General features: G+C 45.5%; 1 protein-coding gene across 8 annotated transcripts in view; it reads right to left on the bottom strand.

The window, feature by feature from the left end:
- Positions 1-17,723, bottom strand: part of HKDC1 (hexokinase domain containing 1) — a 58,915-nt gene extending 41,192 nt beyond the window's left edge. For 2 of the 8 annotated variants that reach the window (XM_004470545.4, XM_058298954.2), the window contains exons 1-6: positions 17,612-17,723; positions 16,548-16,662; positions 15,484-15,652; positions 9,679-9,841; positions 2,924-3,072; positions 2,715-2,834 (exon numbers count right to left, since the gene is read on the bottom strand). In XM_004470545.4, the coding sequence (XP_004470602.1) occupies positions 2,715-2,834; positions 2,924-3,072; positions 9,679-9,841; positions 15,484-15,546 (495 nt within the window). In that variant the 5' untranslated portion in view covers positions 15,547-15,652; positions 16,548-16,662; positions 17,612-17,723. Of the gene's footprint in view, positions 1-2,714; positions 2,835-2,923; positions 3,073-9,618; positions 9,842-15,483; positions 15,821-16,547; positions 16,663-17,212; positions 17,389-17,611 lie in introns of those variants that run through there. The other 6 variants (XM_058298952.1, XM_071215835.1, XM_058298953.1 and 3 more) reach the window with 6 other exon arrangements.
- Positions 17,724-22,677: the final 4,954 nt, after the last annotated feature.

Raw genomic sequence — 22,677 nt, 5'->3', positions numbered from 1 at the left:
AGAGGGGGACTGGACATCACCTTCCCAGGGTCCACAGGATGGAGGAATAGAGTATAGATTAGAGTGGACTTACTGGTGTTCTGCTGGGGAACTCTTGTCATTAGTAAGGGAAGAAATTGTAGTAGTGATGTAGAGAGGGTGGCCATGGTGGCTGCTGATGGTAGGGAGACGGAAGAAGAGATATGGTGTGAGGGCATTTTCAGGATTTGGAATTGTCCTGGGTGGTGTTGCAGGGACGGATGCTGGACATTGTGTGTCCTGCCATGGCCCACTGGGTGGACTGGGGGAGAGTGTGGACTACAATGTGGACCACTGTCCATGTGGTGCAATGGTGCTCCAGAATGTATTCACCAGGTGCAGTGGATGTGCCACAATGATGGAAGAGGTTGTTGATGTGGGAGGGGTGGGGTGGGGGGGATAGGGAGTATATGGGGAACTTATATTTTTTTAATGTAACATTTAAAAGAAAATAAAGAAGAAAAAAAATTCCAAGGTAGAGTACAAAAGCCATTAGTATACTAGCAAGATGCTGGTGGGTATTTAATGGCATTTAGATAAAGGCCAAAATTCCTGATAGACAAATCATAGATTTACCCCTCCGTGTAAATGTGTAAGAAAATGTATAAGTTTGATTCTCAAAGTCTAATGAGCTCCCACAGTGTAGCTTGAGAATTTTCATCCTTCTTCATAGCGTCTTTGTGCCTGAGCTTGAGAAGAGTAAGAGGTGTTTAAATATTTGGTGTGCAGCCGGCATACTCTTACCCTGCCACCTGCACTACAGAATCTGGTACCAAGGCTTGATCCTGACTCCTCCCTGCACTTCCTCTACTGACTCCTGAGACTTGGACAAGTCAGTGCTGGAGCCTCTGCTCATCCAGCCAGGAAAGATAATGACACCTCAGCGCAAAACTCCACTTCACCTCATGTGAACATTCCCTGCGATCTTCTTTGCACTATCTTTAATTCTTTCTTTATATATGAATGAAGAGGTAAACCTCAGCTCATTCCCTGTATAATTGATAGCAAAATCTTACTGAACGGAATTTTTAAAAACTAAGTTTTACTGCACCTTTCAATGGTCCAATCATTATCAAGCCCCTATTAAATACAGAATGGTGAGCTAGAGACTCTAGGGGTGGGGGGGAAGAATTATACAAAACAGTGTCTGCCCTCCAAAAATATGCTATTGAATTGGGGACAAGACACAAATGCACAGAGAGATTAGTAGTACAGAGGTGGTGGCGGTAACCCCGTGGCTACCACGCCTGCCCCAGGCGCAGGGCGGGCCACTTGCCTATGCTCTGTGGAAGCATCACCTCCGCCCAGCAAATACATATTACCATCCCTGCTTTCAAATGAGAAAACAAGAGGCTCGAGAAGTTAAGCAATTTGTCCAAGGGGACAGTTTGTGCTGAGCCATGACTCAGCGTGGAGCCTTAAAGTCCTTTCCCTTTCCACTGTTCCGCATAGTAAATGGCTCAATCCAACAATATCAAAAACATCCAAAGGCCCAAAACGAGGTGGGCCACGACTGGACTGTCACCTGGATGTTGTAACTGGTGTGTGCAGGAGACCAGAAAACACCACCCCAGACAGAAGTGACCCAAGGAGACTTGATTCCTGGCCTCAGGAGCTCACAGTCCTTTTGCATATTCCCTTATTTATTTTCACAGATTCCCTCAGGCTCAGCTTTAGCTTCACCCTGTTTACAAATTGAAAAACTGAGGGACACAGAGACCAATTACCAGAGACCCTGCCTTTCCCGTGGTATAGCTGAGACTCTATACCCCCAGCTCTGTGTCTGCTCAGTAACACTTTCACCCCAATGACTGATTCCCCCAGTCCTTCTCCTAAAGACTCCCTCAGCCTCTCAGCTCTTACTCTAGGCAGGTGTGTCGGTGCATCTAAATGTGGTCCCCAGGGAAACGGACTTGGCCCAGTGGTTAGGGCGTTTGTCGACCACATGGGAGGTCCGAGGTTCAAACCCCGGGCCTCCGTGACCTGTGTGGAGCTGGTCCACATGCAGTGCTGACGCGCGCAAGGAGTGCCGCGCCACGCAGGGGTGTCCCCCGCGAAGGGGAGCCCCACGTGCAAGGAGTGCGCCCCCGTAAGGAGAGCCGCCCAGCGTGAAAGAAATGTATAGCCTGCCCAGGAATGGCGCCGCCCACACTTCCCGTGCCGCTGACGACAACAGAAGGGGACAAAGAAACAAGACGCAGCAAATAGACACAGAGAACAGACAACCGGAAGGGGGGAATTAAATAAATAAAATAAATAAATAATAAAATCTTTTAATAAATAAATAAATAAATAAATGTGGTCCCCAGACCATGGGTACCACCTGGGAACCTGTTAGAAATGCAAATTTAGGGTCCTATCCCAGACCCACTGATTAGGTAACTCCAGGGTGGGTCCCAGGAATCATATTTAATAAGCTTTTTAGGGTGCTTCAATGCACACTAAGGTTTGAAGTAACCGAGCTAAGGCATGAAAATCACCCCACTGACTTGTGCTGTGCCCATGTTAAGTATGAAGTCGAGGCAGCTGGGTTAGTAAGTTCTCTGCCTCATATTTCCACCTCATAATTTAAAAAAGAAAAAGATAAACAAGAAAACCCCAGCTGCGTTCCTGAGCCCGGCCTGACTCCCACACACTCCTGTTTCGCCAGCCCTCGACGCCAGCTCCTGCCCAGCTCCTTGCCCAAACAGCCTTACCTCTTCCAGTTTAGTTTGTCTGCAGGGAAAAGAAAAGGTTAGGCCAAGTGGCAATTTTTTGTGCTTCAAATCTTTGGTTTCCATGAAATCAGCCAGACAGCCAGCTACGTATTCAAACAGCTGCAGAGGAGAGAAAGCAAAGGACCTGGAATAAGGCACGAGTACCCGGAACCTTGCTGCCAAGGCCTTCCCCCGCCCCACCCAGGTACCTCAGAGCCATTCCCTCGGATAACTTCATTGGCCATTGGGTAGAACTGACTCTCCATCTGGACATTTCGTTTCCCTTCTTGAGAGACTTGCACTTTCGAGACTCGAAATTTGGATCCTCCAAGATCCAGAGAAAGAAACTCCCCATGTTCTATTACAAAAAAAAAAAAAAGCTCCATTTATTGAGTTCTATTATATGATAAGCTCTGTACAAGAAGTTGGACATAGAAATACCTTAGAATCTCACATAAAATAGGTATCATTATCCCCGTTTGCTGAGGCTCCAAGTGCCGTCATTTACAGCCTTCGCTGTAAGGAACAGAAATGGGGTACAGTCCCTATCCAACTCCACAGTGGGAGCCCTTCTCACTGGACCATGCTGTAGGGAACATGCATGTTCATTTGGAAAAGACAAATGTGAACCCACTTCAGAAAAGCGCCTTGAGGGTGGAGCGGATTCTAGCATGCCACAACAGGGAAGAGAGAGCTGGCACTCCGAGCATGTGGAGCAAGGGCAAAGGTGGATAAAGGCTTGGAGGAGAAAGCAGAAGCATGTGCAGGGAAGAAACAAGCCCCATCAATAGGAGGGGCAGAGGAAAAGCCCTGTAGGAGCTAAGGGAGACGGAGACCCAGTGATGGCCCTTAAGATGGCAAGGATATTTAACTTTTTAGTCCAGAGTCACACCAAAAGGAGAAAATGGAGCATGCCCCAGCCTGCCCCCAGACAGATGCAGTACTTGGTTAAGTAGAGTCCCCCAAAACTCCTGTCCACCTGGAACCTCACAGTGTAACCTTACTTGGAAATATCTTTGCAGAAGTCATTAGTTAAGATGAGGTTGTACTGGATTAGAGTGGGCCCTAAGCCGATGACTGTTGCCCTTAGAAGAGGGAACAGGGACACAGACATGCCCTGTGGAGAATGCCATGTGAGGATGGAGGCCGAGACTGTAGTGACGCATCTTTAAGCTGAGGAAGGCCAAGGACTGCTGGGAACCACCTGAGCTAGGAGACAGGTAGGAAAGGCTTCTCCCTTGGAGCCTCTGAAAGGAACTGATATTGCTGACCCTTGATTTCAGACTTCTGGCCCCCAGAACTGCGAGAGAATAAATTTCTATTGTTTTAATCACCCAGTTTGTGGTACCTGTTATAGCGGCCCCAGGAAACTAAGGCAGATGCTATTGATAACAAGACGGAAATGAGGCCGTGTATGAGGCAGCCCGCTCTGATGCCTCCTCCCCAGAACCCGGCCAGAATTCCTGCCCAGGACCCAGCCACACAATGGGATGGGAAGTCAGGGGCGAAAACCCTGAACCAACAAGCCCACAAATCCTAGCGCTTAGGTGGCCTTGTTTTGTACCATGGGATTCCAGCCTCAGTGCCTGGATTTAAGGGGTCTGCTGACCAATCAGATTCACTCCCTGTGGAACAAGAAGTAAAAAATACAGGGAAATTGCTAGGAGGTGGTAAAAACTAAAACAAAAGGGTCCCAAAAGACAGATCAGCTGGGCAGCCAAGGTGGCCACATGCAGCTGAAATCACGGGGAAGAAAAGTCCAAGTCCCAGGCCCCCTGAGGCCTGCATGTGCCAGGGTCGCTGCCCTCGGATTCCCATGAGACCCCATCGGTCCCCCTTCTTGCTCCCAGCGTCCTCCCACAACCATTCTCCTTTCCTTGCCCTGGCTTGGGTAGGTTTCTTAGTTCCTGGCAAACAAAGAGCTGGTGGCCAGATTGCCAGAGCAGTTAGAGCAGAGCTCTGCAGCCTTTAACGTGCTTGAGAATCTCCAAAATCTTGTTAAAATGCAGCTTGTGAGGCCGTGGAAGTGAGGCCTGACACTCTGCATTTCCAGCCAAGCTCCCAGGTGCTGCTGCTGCTGCTGCTCTGCGGGGCACAGTTAAAGGATTCAAGTCCTAACTTATAGCCAGCTCCTTCTTTTGTTTGTATGGAGAGTCTTATCTTCCCAGAGCAGCCCTGAGAGGAGCCTAAAGGAGCTATTCATTATTAGATGAGGGAATCCAGGGCATTCACCCTAGGTAACTTTTTTTTTAAGATTTATTTTTTATTTATTTCTCCCCTCCACACACACACCCCGTTCCCCTCATTGTCTGCTCTCTGTGTCCATTTGCTGTGTGTTCTTCTGTGTCTGCTTGTATTCTCATTAGGTGGCCCTGGGAACTGATCCCCAGACCTTCCAGAGTTGGAGAGAAGCGATTATTCTCTTGTACCACCGTATCTCCCTGTTCTGCTATGTCTTCTTATTTTCTCTCCTCTGTCTCTTGTTCCGTCATCTTACTGTGCCAGCTCTCCATGTCAGCTGGCATCCTGTGCAGAGCGGCATCCCACACAAGGTGGTATTCCCATGCAGGGTGGCTCTCCTGAGTGGGGCCACACTTCTGCACAGGGCAGGCACTCTATGTGTGCCAGCTTGCCCTCACCGGGAGGCCCTGGGCATTGAACCCTGGATCTCCTATGTGGTAGATGGGAGCCCAGTTGGTTGAGCCACATCTGTTTCCCCTGCAACTTTTATTAGGCACTTGTGATGTACCAAGCAAGAGATGCTTTCATACATACTGCATATAAAGTAGGGTAAATCACACAATCCATGTGCAAACATTTACTGAGCAACTACCTTGTGCCATATTGTATGCCCTATGCTAGGGATACAATAGTAAAAGACCATGGGCTCCCTGGGGAGTCTACTGGGGATGCAGGCAAGTAAATAAGCACAGGGAGAGGCAGCTAAATCAGAAGAGTCAAAGGCAGCTCCCCAAGGGAGTTGATACACAGCTGAGTGTTGAAGGATGAAAGGGAGTTGACCAGCTGGACAGTGGAGTAGGCACATGGATGGCTCAAGGAAAGGAAGTCATGAGCAAAGGAATGAGGGGCAGAGAGATCATGGTGGGTTGTGAGTCTGAGGAAGGAGGAAGGCTGTGACAGAATTTGGTTGGTAGCTTTATACAAGAAAGTGGCAGGGAGCCACGGAAAGGGCTCTGATTGGGATTTTGGGAAAACGCTGCCAGTACCATCCAGGAATGGACTGAAGAGTTTCAAAACTACAAGAGGAGGTTCCTGTGCCACAATCCAGGTTGGAGGTGATGCAGACCCTGTGTCGTCTGCATGGAAACGCTCCAGTGACTCAAGATGCTATTTCATGGAAACCCTGTGATGTGATCCCTTCAACAACTCTGACGCCCAAGAAAAGGCTCAATGGCCATGGGAGGAAGGGGGTTGCCCAGGAAGAAGGAGAGGACCACAGCAGCAATGGGGCCACCAGGGCCTTTGGAGCAATTATTAACCAAATAGCCTCCCCAGTCCTAGTGCATGTCTGGGCTGGTCCTGGGAGGCCTGGCTGGAGATGGAGGCCAAAGGAGAAGCAGCCAGGTTGGGCTTATGAAATCATAATCATCCTTATAGTCACACAATGGGTAGAGGAGACGGCACAGTGATAACACACTTTTAAGGCCCTTATCTAATTAAGAACAGTCAATCACAGCTCCTCAACTAAAGGGCTGGGCAGTCACTGAGTCTCAAGCAGGTTTACCCCATCATGAGTGGACTCAGATGAAAGGAGAATAAACTACAGAGAGCAGGGAAACTCAGAAGGATTCCTCTGGAAACTCTGTATACATTTCTGAATTGGAAGATCCAACTGATAAGAAGAATTTTATTTTATTTTTTAAGATTTATTTATTTATTTATTTCTCTCCCCTTCCCCCCTCCCACCCCAGTTGTCTGTTCTGTGTGTCTACTTGCTACGTATTTTTCTTTGTCCACTTCTGTTGTTGTCAGCAGCACGGGAATCTGTGTTTCTTTTTGTTGCATCATCTTGTTGTGTCAGCTCTCTGTGTGTGTGGTGCCATTCTTGGAAAGGCTGCACTTTCTTTCACGCTGGGCGGCTTTCCTTATGGGGCACACTCCTTGAGCGTGGGGCTCCCCTACGCGGGGACACCCCTGCATGGCACAGCACTCCTTGCGTACATCAGCACTGCACAAGGGCCAGCTACACACGGGTCAAGGAGGCCCAGGGTTTGAACCGCGGACCTCCCGTGTAGTAGACAGATGACCTAACCGCTGGGCCAAGTCCGCTTCCCATAGTTTTTTGTTTCTGTTAGCAGTCATGAAATTATGTCACCAACTCAAAAGAGCTATTGAGGACTTGGGGCAGCATTTTAGAGATTTCAAAGCACTCCATCCACTTGACTTCATTGGATCCTAACAACTCTGCAAGGTGGTAGGGCGGACTAACCATGGCTTTCTGCTAATAAGCACAGGGCACTTTGCCAAGGACACCTGATTCATTAGTGACATCAGGACCCAGGGCCCTCACTGCATCAGAATCACTAGTGTGATTTACGATGCGGTGAGAGCTTCTGAGGACATAGCAAAGAAAGCGGGCAGGTGTCTCATGGCCTGAGGAGGAGGGAGTTTCTAAAACTCCTGGTTTCACTTCCTTTTTTTTTTTAAAGATTTATTATTTATTTATTTCTCTCCCCTTTTTCCACCCCCCAGTTGCCTGCTCTCTGTGACCATTCACTGTGTATTCTTCTGAGTCCATTTGTATTATTTTTGTTGCATCATCTTGCTGCATCAGCTCTCCATGTGTACAGCACCACTCCTGGGCAGGCTGCACCTTTTTCGTGTGGGGCAGCTCTCCTTACGGGGTGCACTCCTTGCACGTGGGGTTCCCATATGCAGGGGACACCCCTGCATGGCAGGGCACTCCTTGCACACATTAGCACTGTGCGTGGGCCAGCTCCACATGGGTCAGGAAGCCCTGGGTTTGAACCCTGGACCACCCATGTGGTAGGTGGATGCTCTATCCACTGAGCCAAATCTGCTTCCCTGGTTTCAATTCTAAACCCTCCTGAAGCAGCCAGCACAAGGAAGTTACACTCTGTCCTTGCAGCTGTCAGATCATCAAAGGCCACTTTCCCGTTTCTGGGGACACACCTTGTCTGTATCTGGAGGAGGAGCCACAGCACAGGAAATCAGGAGAACTTAGCCCTGGTGGCCCCATGCTCCCACACCTGCATGAGTCAGGGAACATGTGTACTTCCTCCACATGGCCATAGGTGACCCGTCAAGAACCATGGCCCCTGGTTCTCAATCCCTGAGGGACTGAGCTGAGATTTCAAAGTAGGACTGCCTCTGTCCAAAGTTTATCCCCCCCCCCCCCCCCCCCCCCCGTGAGGCACAGCTCACCCCTAGCACCCACCCACCAGCAAGGGAACAAGGCTTTTCCCATCACATTTTCCCAAGGACTTTGCAACCAGCAGAGCCAAGCTAATTTAGATATGCATATTGCCCTGGGGGGCCCCCAAAGCCAGCTAACCCAATTGAGGACCCCCTGAAAGCTTCCCAGACTTCAGCCCTGCTCCTTTAAGGGCCCAAAGGTTCCTGCTGGAGCTTGGTTTGGGCACTGGCATCCTGACACTAGTGCTTAGTGTTCTCGTCTGACCTAGTTATAATAGCTACACACAGGATTCTTATAGATTATGTGAGACAGTGAGTCCCAAATATTCTGCAGCCACAGTAGGGGCTCAGTAAACATCAGTTCCTTTCCCTCTCATGATTCTGCCCAGAGTCTAAGAATGGAAGAGTTGGATGAGATCCCATAGATCCCCTCGGAGTGTTCTAGGCTGTGATGAGCAAAATAATAGCCCCACTCCCCTCCAAGACGTCCACATCCTAACCTTTGGGTCCTATGACTATGTCGGGTTACATGGTTAAGGGGAATCAAAGTTGCTAATCAGCTGTCTTTGAGATTGGGAGATTATCCTGGAATATCCAGGTGGGCCCGACATAAATCACATGCATCCTTGTAAGTGGAAGAGGGAGGAAAAAGAGTCAGAGTCAAAGAGAGACTGGAAGATGCTACACTGCTGGCTTTGAAGATGGAAGAAGGGGGCCAGAAGCCAAGGCATGCAGGTGGCCTCTAGAAAATGGAAAGGTTAAGGAAACAGATTCTGTCCGACAGCCTCCAGAAGAAATGCAGCCCTGGGGACACTTGGATTTGAGCCTGGTGAAACCCATTTTGGACTTCTGAGCTCCAGAGCTGTAAGCAAATAAATGTGTTTTGTTTTAAGCCACTAAGTTTGTGGTAATTCATTATAGCAGTCATAGGATACTGATAGGCCTACTCATTTTACAGACAAAGTTGTTTAAGGTCACTGAGGAATGACAGAGCTGGGCCTAGAACCCAGGTTTCCTGAATTATCCTTTAATATTCTTTCTACTACATCATGCTGCATTCCATATCCTAGAATCTAGATGCCTGAGAGGGAAATGCCATTTATTATTCCTTCAACAAGGGTTTGAGGGTCTAGTATGCATCAGGCTCTATGCTAGTCGCTCAGAATACTGTGGTGAATGAGACACAGACTCTTTGTTTGTTGGTCCAATGGGGACATTCTCATATCCGACCTTCAGGGTGATGAGTCCTCTGACAAGCACCTAACCCAAAATGACATGCTGCTAGATGGAGGCAGTGACCTCTGCATGGAGGTCAAAGGCTAAGTTGGAGAAGGATGCTACAGCAGAAAGGAGACAATGTGTGAGGGCAAGGTGGGCAGAGAGAAAGCAAGGTACGTTTGCTCATGCAACCAAAAGGTATTCAGTAAGACAGAAGCATAGAGAGCCAAGGAGGTGGGAAGAGAGAATGTGGAGAGGAAAGAGGGGTCCAGGAGCAAACTTCACGTACCCATCAGTCAAGAGGGAGCCAGGGGGATCAGGATCCCTGACAGTCCCCAGGCCCACTCACCCGAACCATCAGGAATGGTCCTGACAAAGGTGGGCAGCATCTTCACTGTGGCCGTGGGGTTGGTGTCCTTGCCCAGGCCCTTCTCCATCTCAGCCTGGAACCGTGACATGATATCCAGAAGGGCCTCATCGGAGAGCCGCATGTGGTACAGGAACCTGTCCACCTGGAACAGACGCCGGAGTGAGCAGGGTTGGCTGCTGGGGCACCTGCCCTCCAGTCGAGGCTGTAAACCCCACTCCCATCGTGAAGCTGCACTCTGGACTCTGGGAACAGCTTTGTGATATGGATTCCCAAAGGCTTCCTGCCTAATACTGCATCAAGTGGGGGACGAAGAGAGGAGCTGAGAGAACAGAATGGAATAGAAGGCTAAAGAGGTGGGGATTTATAGCCTTATAGCAGTTTGATATGGTTATGAATTCCAAAAATAGATCTTAGATTATGTTTGCAATCTGGTCTGTACCTGGGCATGATTGAATTATGATGAGGGCTTTGACTGGGCCATGTCATTAGGGCACTGAGTCCCACCCACCAAGATAAAAGACATGGCAAATGACAGAGTTGAGGGTTTTTGATGGTAGAGTTTTGATGGTGGAGTTTGATGCTGAAGTCTTAAGCTGGAGCCCCAGGAAGTAAGCACACAGAGGAAAGAGAAGCAAGCCCTGGGAAGAGAAGACCTGAGCCAGGAGAAGAACACAGAGGAATAGAGACGGCTCCTTAGACACAGCAGAAACCCCAGGGAGAGAGACAGTCATTCACCTGATAGTCTACAGCTGACCTTGTGGACAGAGGCAAAGTCTAGAAAGCCTAATAGTCTACAGGTGACCTTGAGGAGAAACCAGAGGAGCTGAGCCCAGAGGAACCCAGGAAGCCTGAACCCTCACGGACATCAGCAGCCTCTTGCTCCAACATGTGAAAACAGACTTTGATGACGGAAGTAACTTATGCTTATGGCCTGGTATCTGTAAGCTCCTGCCCCAAATAAATACCCTTTATAAAAACCAACCAATCTCTGATATTTTGCATCAGCACCCCTTTGGATGACTAATACAAGCTTCCTCTGAAGGGTAAACTCTGAGAAAAATAATTCCCTCATTTTTCTGTTGGGACAATGTAGGGGCAGAAACTAAGGATTCAGGCTTTCTAATTTCTCATTCAGGGTCCCCACCATTGTCCCATTGCTTTCCACTAGAAAAGACTGGATTTAGCTTAATCTTAGACTCTTAAACATGGAAGGTTTCTTTTATCCGATGATGAAAATATATATCCAAACATGTTTGTTTATTGGCTGCTCTGTTCAGAGTTAAGTTCAGTTTTCAGCTGCGCTGCAATCTCTAAAACCTAAATGAAAAATCTAAAAATCTTCATTTTCTTTTAACTGCGGTTGTTCTAATTTAGTTGAAGTTTAATTTTTAAAGCCAGCTCACATTGCTACTGGAGATGAATGGATGTCACTCAAATAAATGAAAATAAGCAGGAAATCAGGGCAAAGGACCACAGTCTCAGTGGAGGGAAGTAATAAAGATCACTATGGCTGTGCTCAATCCAGCTGAGGATAACATCAAGGACACCAGAAGTTTCCTCCCCTGTGCTAACTGCTAAGATGGTGATGGCAACCTGGATTCCCCAGGCTCAATTGGAAAGATGCAGTGATGGGTCACCGATGGGAGCAGGAGGAGGGAGAGTGGCCTATGCACTATGTATTTGCCACCCATGTTTTGTATTTATTGGGAGCCCTCTCCACCCATCCAGGACTCAAGGAGGCTTGATCCCAAGGAAGTCTGTCCCCACACTTTTATCTAAGACCACAAGTTGCAGCCAAAAAATACTCTCATGAAGGACGTCTCATCTAATCTCATCTAATCTCTCAAGGCAGCCAAGTAAGGCCAAAATTATTGTTCCTAATTTAGAGATGAAGAAGCTAAGGCTCAGGGTCATTAAGTATCATTAGGCAGAGCTGCTAAGTGGCAGAAGTGGAACTATAAAGCAGTCTCTAGACTTCTTGCCCCACCCCCACCCCACCTGGTTTTAGTTCACAGCTTCATCTGTGATCCATGAGCCAAAGAGATGTACCAAAAATAGAGGCTATCACCTTTATCAGAAAGCAGGGGGAAGCGGACTTGGCCCAGTGGTTAGGGCATCCGTCTACCACATGGGAGGTCTGCGGTTCAAACCCCTGGGCCTCCTTGACCTGTGTGGAGCTGGCCATGCGCAGTGCTGATGCGCGCAAGGAGTGCTGTGCCACGCAGGAGTGCCCCCGCATAGGGGAGCCCCATATGCAAGGAGTGCGCCCCGTTAAGGAGAGCCGCCCAGCACAAAAGAAAGTTCAGCCTGCCCAGGAATGGCACCGCACGGAGAGCTGACACAGCAAGATGACACAACAAAAAGAAACACAGATTCCCGAGCTGCGGACAACAGAAGGGGACAAAGAAGAACACACAGCAAATAGACACAAAGAACAGACACTGGGGTGTGGGGGGGAAGAGGAGAGAAATAAAAATAAACAAATCTTTAAAAAAAAAAAAAAAAGAAAGCAGGGACCCAGCCACAAAAAAAAGAAAGCAGGGACCAGTCACAAACCAGGGCTCAGAGGTCACAGGGACCTAGCTCAGTCCAGTGCCAGTGCAGAGACCCGTGCCAATAAAATGGCATGGGCTCCAGAGGTTTGGAGGCCAGAGGAAACGTCATAGAACCATTAACAAGAAAGGACAATAGGGCTTTAAGCAGATTTGAGAGGATGTGATATAACCAGGTCATGCTTCATTAAGGGCTTCCTGCTCATGCTGAGTCTGTTTATCTCTAATTGGTTGGCACAACCATACTCAGATGGAGAAAACTGGATGGAAGGGACCTGACTCAAGTTACTGGCCATTGGGAAGGGAGAGATGCCCTATGTAGGAACTGAACTTGACCCTTCATCATTCCAAAACCCCGCAGACAGTGCTTCTGAACCTACTTCTCATCTTTGCTCAGGCCCCAGAGTATAAAGAGCTTCTCTGGGCATGCTCATAATGCCATCCTTTCCATGCAAGTAAGGGTTCGGTAACTTTGAGGGCACTGTTTGTGAGGTAAAATTTAACAGGAGAAAAAACAGTCAAGTTAGCGACCGTTTCTTGATTATTCCTTGTATCTTCCATAGCACCTTGTACAATAGCTAAAAGGGAAGAGTGAATCATATGTTGGGACCAAAAAAAGCTTTCTTTTAAAGCCAAGCAAGTGACTTTGGGCATGTATAACCAGAGACACATGTTCCAGGCACTAAGGAGGTACTCGTGATGCAAAAAACCAAGGCCATTTTGGGAGTGTCTCACAAACTATAACGTGGGTTACCTTCTAAATAAGAGAGCCAACAAGCAGCACATTTAACTTAGGAAGAGAAATTCAAAAATGTAAAGCTCAAAGCTGTTGGCTCACAGAATGTGCCAACTGGAAGGGACCTCAAAGATCACTTAGTACAAAGGTCTCATGTCATGTATCAAGAGTCATAAATAGGTTCAAGACTCTTGACTCAGCAATTTCACTTCTGGGACTCTATCCTCAGGAAATAATCTTAAATGTGGACGACATTAGATATATACAAATATTTATCCTAGTAATATTTTAATTGCGAAAAATGATTTTGAAAGTACCAAAAAGAGGGAAAAGGTTAAATAAATGATGGTAGGTCCACTTGATTTACTATTAGGAAGACATTAAAATGATAATTATGAAGACAATGGGAAAATGTTGATAAGCGGTTACAATATAACAATAAGTAAAGAAAGAAAGATTCAAAACTATAAGGACATTATAAGTAAAACTGTGAAAACATACACCATGAAAAAAGACAAGGGCTTTCATCCAGCAAACATGACATTGTTTGTGAAAGATAACATTTCTACTTTTCGTAATGTTGACTCACTAAATTGTAAAAAAAAAAAAATACACACTGAAAACGTAAGCATTCCTTCTCTTACCAAAAATCTGCAGGTCAGCAACCAGGCCCAACCTAATGTTATCAATAGGTCAAATAATGTCAATATATTGAACTGGAAAAGAAACGGAGTGGTTTCTCTTTTCTTTCATTACTTTTTTATTTTTGTTTTTAAAAATGTTCATATCGGAGGGTTTTTTAAAGTTGTTCCAGTGCCTGAATAGTAACCTTTGCAGGCAAGAATGCAAGGGATCTTGACAAGGGAGGAAGCACAGAAACTCAGAAGGGAACTGACTATCTGACCACAGGGAGAGAGAAAGCACCTCCTGCCTTCTGTGTGCATTGTGCTGTTTTTTGTTTTGCCCCATGCCTTCTGACCAGGTGTGTTTTTTCACCAGCAGAGGAGTGAATGATTGCAGTGCTCTCAGAACCCATGACTCACTCCAGCAACCCATGGGCCAACCTCCCACACCACTCCAGACCCCTGCTTAAGGTGGCTGCAAAATGCTCCTTGATCCCCTTGCTCAGTTCACTCTCACAAGCGTCCTAACTTAGGAAGGTGGGTGGTGGGGAGGGTGTGAGATCAGCTCTGAGCATTGACAAAGGCTGACACTCACACCCTGCCCCCCTGGAACCGGAACAGACCAGTGGAGGCTGCACCTCCAGTCAAAGGGGCCTCCAGAGCCCGCACGAGGGCTGCTGAACAAACTCGTCCTGCCCTAGGGCGTGACGAAAGGTCAGCCACTTTATGAAGGGCTCAAGAAACAGAAATGGATTTGTGGAGCCAAAAGTGTCGAGGTTCCAAAGATCTTGGGGTTTGGAGAGACACCATGTACATTGCATCTTTCATTAAAGAGGCAGTAATAAGAGAAAGTTAATTCTTGAGCAGGACTATATAGGACTTTTTCATCTTTTAAGTAGCCAGCAGAGGGTTTCATGAATCTAATCAACAAATGAAAATAAAGACAGAAGAAATCTGATTTATATTTTTTTAAGCATTTGCTTAACTGCTCACCCAACTCTCTAATAAAGTGTCATGGGAGTTTATCCCACCAAGCACACAAGGACTGTAAGCGACCGTGCTTCCTCTCAACCGGCAAAGCAGAGAGGCATCGCAGCGTATGGAAAGAATGCTGGAAGAGGAGCCAGCCGATCTGGATTTAATCCAGGTTCCAACATAAGTATCTGGGTGACCTTGGGCAAATCCTCCTTTCAGGAGAACCTCTGTTATCTGTAAACTAAGAAATGCTACATACCAGAGTGCCAGGCTTGGAACATTCCAGGCTTCCAAAGAGAGAATCCTGATGGCCCTGTTCAGCCCTGACCATGTTTTATCATCCCACCTCGGAATAAATTTTGTAGACAAGTTTATTGATTAAAAATAAAAGGGCGGGGGGAGGGGGAGAAGTACACCATTAACAGCAGACCCCTTGGCAAATAGCCCACGCCAAGAACAAATATGGCAATTATTGTACATTAAAATGCACACCTCTCATGGTGCCCATTTTATACTCTTTCAAGCACATCAATAATCAGATCTGTGTCAAAAGTTCTTAAAACTTCTTTAAAAATGACTCTCCTTTTCTTTGTAGCCTATCTCCCAAACATCACTTATATCATATCAAACACACATCTCTTTAAGCTTCCTGAAGCTTTCTCCTCATCGCCTTCCGGATCTGTCAGGAAGTTCTGAGTAAAATTCAAGATTCAGGACAGTAATGCAGTGCCCAGTGGTATGGAGGATTTACTTCCTCTTCCCCCTCTACGTGGTTTTTACAGATCTTTGTATCTTTTTATAATATGCTCTCTCGAATCCTTTTTGATGTAGTAGGGTATTAGTTAGTTTTGTCAGTGAAGAACGAACCAGGCATTTCTCAGCTCTGCTGAGTCCGTACCTTCTTGATCTGATCCTCCTTCAGCTTGCTGAAGTAAAATGCCATCAAGTGTACTGCAAACATTTTCCCCAAGTTCGGTTTCTCCTGAGATGGGCAGAGATTTCTGTGTGGCGTTTGGCTCCCACAGCTCCGGGGTTCTGCTCGCTTTCAGCTCAAGCCGGGAGACTTCCTGGGGAACGAGATGCTAGGACTGAATTCTCCCAGCCTGCTTGGTTCAATTATTAAACTTTGCCCTCTCTCTCTGGTTCCTCCCTCTGACACATACTTAATTATCTAGTATGAGGCTTTGGATGGCAGAGGAGGGTTGGTGGAGGGGGAGGCAGGGAATTGATGGGTTGCTTGAGCATTTGAGAGTCGGGTGCCACAAAATCTCATTGCTAAGCAACACTCTCAAACTAGAGCTCCACCAAGCCCACTGAGGCGAGGAAAATCTCTGAAAAGTTGGGCACTTAACAAAGCCAACTTTCGACCACTTGAACTGCTCTGCAAATTTCCAGACCTACGACTTTTCTCTTCAGTCCTTTTCTCCTCAGCCCAGGGATACAACTACATGACTTCCAGCCCACTATAGCACTGTCTTCATTAAGACTAAAGCATTGCCCTGGTCAGGGAGATTTTAAGAATGGTGAATGTAGCATTAAAAAAAAAATAGAGAAAAAAAAATGTTGGTACAAATTCCTCCATTTGTGACAGATGAGCTCTCACAGCTAACAGACCAGATCTCATAGCTAATGGTACAGAGATTATCACGTCAACAAGGACTTCTCGGTGGGACAAAAAGCCAAACGAAGGAATTCCTACCCACAATTTCCCCAAAACTAACCAAACGCCTCCTTAAAAGTAGCAACCAACGAGACTTTAATGAATGTCTGCTGGGAATCCAGTGTTGGGCATCCCAATGTTTTTTGTTCCTACCTGGTACCTGCTTTTGACACAAAGGCCCAGGGGCTGGGGGAGGGTGATTTTTTCAGATTGCTATAAAACTGTTTCTCAGATTGAGAAACCATTCTGTCTGCCCCTCAGGCAACAAACTCTAAACTTTGTACAAACAAGCAAAAGTTTACCTTCAGGTCTCAAAACCATCTGCTTCTCATTCCATTTGGAATTGCTGGTATTCTGAAATGGGAGTGTTCTTCCCAAGTCTGTGCTGGCCAAGGAGAACATCTTGGAGAAGGTAACCTGCCCATGAATGATAGCATTATTTGTCTTAATTCACCCATTTAAAAAGTAACCTCTGCAGTGCTGTACAGCACCAACTCTCATTGGCTTATTCAACATAGGGATAAGAGGTTACAATGGCCACTGGACAAAGGACACAAAACTAAAAATACTGCTTGTTTTCCTTTAAAGTATTGAGCTTGATGGGAAGACTAGAAGTCCAATAAGACCTATTTATTTAGCAAACATTTATATAGTATTTACTAGGTATTTTACAAAATTAATTCCCACAGCAACTATTATTCTCCCCATTTTACAGATGGATAAACTGAGGCATAGAGTCCAGAGGGTGAGTTTTGGCATAGGGATTTGAACCCAAGCAGCCTGGCTCCAGAGCTCATGCTTAGCCACTATACTGGCTCTCACCAACCTGGGAGCAAAGCACAGGGAAAATATGGGACCTAAGTTGCTGAAGACTGACCAAACCCCAGTAGCACAGTGGAAGGCACACGAAACCTAGATTCCCATTTTGGCTTTGCCATAACAGAAAACAAAGGCATTGAGTCCTTACCTATTCATAGCAACCTCAGTGTTTATCGTTAAGAATGAAAATAAATGAGCTCACATATGGGAAAGGAAAAGCGAGTGGCCCACAGAGGACGCTCAGAAAACATCTCTTGAATTTAAATCTTCATTGGCTAGGTATATCTTCTGAAAATTCCTATTTCTTCTCATCCCATTTGGTCCCTTCAGATAAAAATGCATGCGCTCCTTTCAGTACATTCAGTGAAAACAACATGACCTTAGACCATTACAAAGTACCAGGTCCATTTACTGAAACTGGAAAACAATTAAGAATTTTGTAAAAATCCTATTCTTGTTACTAAAGAAAATAGATCTTGAAATCTGCCCATATTCTTTTAGACGTTAAACCCAGAGTTAAGTTGTCCATAACATAAATCGGTCTGACCTGATGGTGTTCCAGATGCTTCAAAAGAATCGGAGTGTGTGAGAGAGCAAACTTCCATCAGAGAAAGTCAATGTAGAAACCTCCAAACCCTGCCAGTAGTTAGAGTTACTATGGTGTTGCTATGGGCGCAAGCACAGAGGAAGCAAAAATGTTAACCTCAGCAAGTTTCAAAAGAATGCTGCTGATTATTTTTAATAGGTTTATTCCTAAGCCAAGAGAAGACATGAAGAAATCAATTACACAACTGTACATATGAGCCTATTTGTAAAACTCATGCCAAGGAAAGAGAAGCCATATAAAGAAATGCAATTCATGTTGCTTTTAACATTTTTCAGAGTAATTACAATCTCAATTCCACAAAATAGCAGTGTTAAATAAATAAATAAATGAGACTTTTGGTTAAGCATGGCAAAAACCAGAAGAACAAAGAGAAATGAAAGGGCACTGTGGTCAATAAACAAAAAGAAAAAAGAAAAAAAAGAAGAGATGTTAACACAATTTTGAGACAGAGAGCTGTAGAGAAGTAACAGCTTAGCAGAGGAAACAATGAAACTTCAGTGCCTGCAGAGAGCAATTCAGCTGAGAAGTGGGCTGATGACATTTGTAAACACTCAGTAATTGGAGGCCCAGATACCTCAGAAAGGCAAGGGGTGAGACATGAGGCTGAAATCAGGACATTGGCTAAAGGTATAATAAAAGCAGTTAGAGACCCAGATGCCCCCCTTCCACTTAGAGCAATGGGTGACTACTCTCAACTCCCTACACACACTCAGGAGACTGAGAATTTGTTCTCTGGAGAAATTGAAGCCAAATGCCTCCAGGCCTGGGGCCACTGGACACCATAGGAAGTGGAGTGATACACAAGACAACAGGACCTCTGAGTAAAACCCTCAAATGAAACAATGAGACCCCAGACCACTTTTCTCTGGCCAGTGCCCCTTCAGCAAACGTGTATCCATATGCATCCCTTTCCTCCCTCACTGGGAGGAGTTGACAGTAGCCTCCTCTGGTAAAACTAAATGACTTTAGTCCCATTAACATAACTTTGGTAGGTTTGTTGAAAACTAGTTGGCCATAGAGGTGAGGATTTATTTCTGTACTCTCAATTCTCTTCCACTGATCGATGTGTCTATCTTTATGCCAATACCATGCTGTTTTGACCACTTAAGCTTTGTAATATGTTTCAGTGTCAGGCAGTGAAAGTCCTCCCACATCGTGCTTCTTTTTTAGAATGCTTCTGGCTATTTTGGATGCACTTTCCCTTCCAAATGAATTTGGAAATTGCCTTTTCTATTTCTGTAAAGTAGGCTGTTGGAATTTTGATTGGTTTTGCATCATATCTATAAATCAGTTTGGGTAGGATTGACATCATCACCATATTTAGTCTTCCAATCCATGAACATAGAATGTATTTCCATTTATTTAGGTCTTCACTGTTTTCTTTTAGCATTGTTTTGTAGTTTTCTGCATATAGGTCCTGTACTTCTTTGGTTAAATTGATTCCTAGGTATTTGACTCTTTTTGTTGCTATTGTAAATGGAATTTTTTCCCCTGATTTCCTTCTCAGATTGTTCAATATTAGTGTACAGAAACATTACTAATTTTTGCTTGTTGACCTTTTTTTTATTCCCCCCTCCCCCACCGTTGTCTGCTCTCTGTGTTCATTCACTATGTGTTCTTCTGTGACCACTTCTACTCTTATCAGCGGCACCAGGAATCTGTGTTTCTTTTTCTTGTGTTGTTATAGAATTTGAGAGAGGTTCAATTATTTGCATATAGAGAGGCCAGGACTCAGGAATGATTTTGAGAAGGAAAAATGGTTTATTGATGGCCGACTGGACTCGGGAGCTTTCTGTTTGAATCCCGAGCCCCGAACAAGAGTTTGAAATGTCTTTTATACAGGGAGGAAGGGCCAAATGGTCCCTTTGTTTCAGTTCTCAATAGGCTTGAATTAGCATATATATCTTCCACATCTTAGGTAAGCTTTTAGCATGGACTCCAGACATTCTAGATAAGCTTTTAACATATTTGGTTTGCCATTTCCCCTAAATACTTTTTTTTTTTTTTAAGATTTATTTATTTATTTAATTTCCCCTCCTCCCCTGGTTGTCTGTTCTTGGTGTCTATTTGCTGCATCTTGTTTCTTTGTCCACTTCTGTTGTCGTCAGCGGCACGGGAAGTGTGGGCGGCGCCATTCCTGGGCAGGCTGCTCTTTCTTTTCACACTGGGCGGCTTTCCTCACAGGCGCACTCCTTGCGCGTGGGGCTCCCCCACGCGGGGGACACCCCTGCACTGCACGGCACTCCTTGCACTCCTTGCGCACATCAGCACTGTGCATGGCCAGCTCCACACGGGTCAAGGAGGCCCGGGGTTTGAACCGCGGACCTCCCATATGGTAGACGGACGCCCTAACCACTGGGCCAAAGTCCGTTTCCCCCCTAAATACTTAAAGTTTATAGACCTTGCATTGTTAAACTGTTTCCTGGGACTGGAGTCGTTGCCATTGTCACTAGGGCAGGACTGCAGCCTCTTACCGTTCTACACCCACAAGTCAAACAGCTTAGGTTATCTCTGAAGAGACAAAGAGCCTCCCACCCATAGCCCACATCAGTGTCATCTTGTTGTGTCAGCTCCCCATGTGTGTGGCACCATTCGTGGGCAGGCTGCACTTTCTTTTGCACTGGGCAGCTCTCCTTACAGGGTGCACTCCTTGCACGTGGGGCTCCCCTACTCGGGGGACACCCCTGTGTGGCACGGCACTCGTTGCACACATCAGCACTGCACATGGGCCAGCTCCATATGGGTTGAGGAGGGCTGGGGTTTGAACTGTGGACCTCCCATGTGGTAGACAGATGCCCTATCCACTGGGCCAAGTCCACTTCCCATATTTAGTTTTTATTACATTTCTTGAAAAGATTTATTTATTTATTTATCCCCTCTCCCCCTGCCCCATTGTCTGCTCTCTGTGTCCATTCACTGTGTGTTCTTCTGTGTCTGCCTGTATTCCCATTAGGTGGCTCTGGGAACCAATCCTGGGACCTTCCAGAGTGGAAGAGAGGCACTCATTCTCTTGCACCACCTCAGCTCCCTGATATACTGCATCTCTTATTATCTCTCCTCTGTGTCTCTTTTTGTTGCGTCATCTTGCTGTGCCAGCTCTCCGCATAGGCCAGCACTCCTGTGTAGGGCAGCACTCCTGCATGGGGCAGTACTCTTTGCAGGCCAGCACTCTGCTTGGGCCAGCTCACCATATGGACCAGCTTGCCTTCACCAGGAGGCCCTGGGCATCGAACCCTGGACCTCCTATATGGTAGACAAGAGCCCAATTGCTTGAGCCACATCCGCTTCCCTGCTTGTTGATCTCATATCCTGTCACCTTGCTGAACTCATTTATTAACTCAAGTAGCTTTGTTGTAGACATTTCAGAATTTTCTAAATATAGGATCATGTCATCCACAAATAATGAGCATTTTACTTCCTTTTTTCCTATTTGGATGCCTCTTTTTTTTTCCTGTCTAATTACTCTAGCTAGAATTTCTAGTACAATGTTGAATAACATTGGCAGTAGGCATCCTTGTCTTTTGCAAGCTTTCAGTCTTTCCCAATTGAATATGAGGTTGGCTGTGGGTGTTTCATATATGCCTTTTATCATATTTAGGAATTTCCCTTCTATTCCTATCTTTCAAATTGCTTTCATCAAGAAAGGATGCTGAATTTTGTTGAATGCCTTTTCTTCATTGATCATGATGATCATGATTTTTTTTCCCTTCAATTTGTTAATATGGTATGTTACAATAATTGATTTCCTCATGTTGAACCACCCTTGCATACTAGGAATAAATCCCACTTCATCATGATGTGTAAGTCTTTTGATATGCTGTTTGATTCAATTTGCAAGTATTCCCCACCCCCACCCCCACCCCAAGATGACTCCTTCATCTGTTTGCTCACTGTTTTTTTGTTTGTTTGTTTGTTTGTTTTTGCTTGTTGTCCACTGTTTGTTCTGCTCTTGGTTTTGCTTGTTGTCTGCTATTTGTCTGTTTCTTCTTAGGAGGCACTGGGAACTGAACCTAAGACCTCCCATGTGGAAAGGTGGCACCCAACTGCCAGAGCCACATCCACTGTCCTCAATTTGCAAGTATTTTGTTGAGAATTTTTGCACCTATGTTCATTAGAGAGATTGGTCTGTAATTTTCTTTTCTTGTAATGTCTTTATCTGGCTTTGGTATTAGGGTGATTTGGCTTCATAAAATGTTGGGTAATTTTCCTTCCTCTTCAATTTTTTGGAAGAGTTTCAACAGGATTATTGTTAATTCTTCTCAAAATGCTTAGTAGAATTCACCTGTGAAGTCATCTGGTCCTGGACTTTTCTTTGTTGGGAGATTTCTGATGACAGAGTCAATCTCTAAATGTGCCTGGTTTGTTAAGTTCTATTTCTTGTGAAGTTAGTGTAAGTTGTTTGTGCATTTCTAGAAATTTGTCGATTTCATCTAGGTTGTCTAATTTGTTGGCATACAGTTTCTCATACTATCCTCTTATAATCCCTTTTATTTCTGTGGGGTTGGTCATATGTCCCTTACATTTCTCATTTTGTTCATTTGCATCTTCTCTCTTTTTTTCTTTATTAGTCTAGTCAGGGGGTTGTCAATTTTATTGATCTTCTCAAACAACTAGTTTCATTTTATTTTATTTTCTCAATTGTTGTTGTTGCTGCTGCTGTTGTTCTCCATTTCATCTATTTCTGCTCTAATCTTTATCATTTCTTTCCTTCTGCTTGCTTTGGGAATGGTTTGCTGTTCTTCTCATTTCTCCAGTTCTTAAGTTAGAGCTTTCATTTTAGCTCTTTCTTCTTTTTTAATATAGGCATTTAGGGCTATGAATTCCCATCTTAAGACTGCCATCACCATATCCTTTGAGTTTTGAAAGTTGTGTTCTCATTTTCCTTCATCTCAATATATTTACTGATTTCACTTACAATTTCTTCTTTGACCCACTGATTATTTAGGAGTGTGTTGTTCAACCTCCACACATTTGCAAATTTACCTCTTTCCCATCTATAATTGATT

This window comes from Dasypus novemcinctus, chromosome 6 (assembly GCF_030445035.2).
Source record: "Dasypus novemcinctus isolate mDasNov1 chromosome 6, mDasNov1.1.hap2, whole genome shotgun sequence".
Taxonomy (NCBI): Eukaryota; Metazoa; Chordata; class Mammalia; order Cingulata; family Dasypodidae; genus Dasypus; species Dasypus novemcinctus.
The sequence above is the reverse complement of the archived record's forward strand: the minus strand, read 5'-3'. Positions and strand labels throughout refer to the sequence as shown.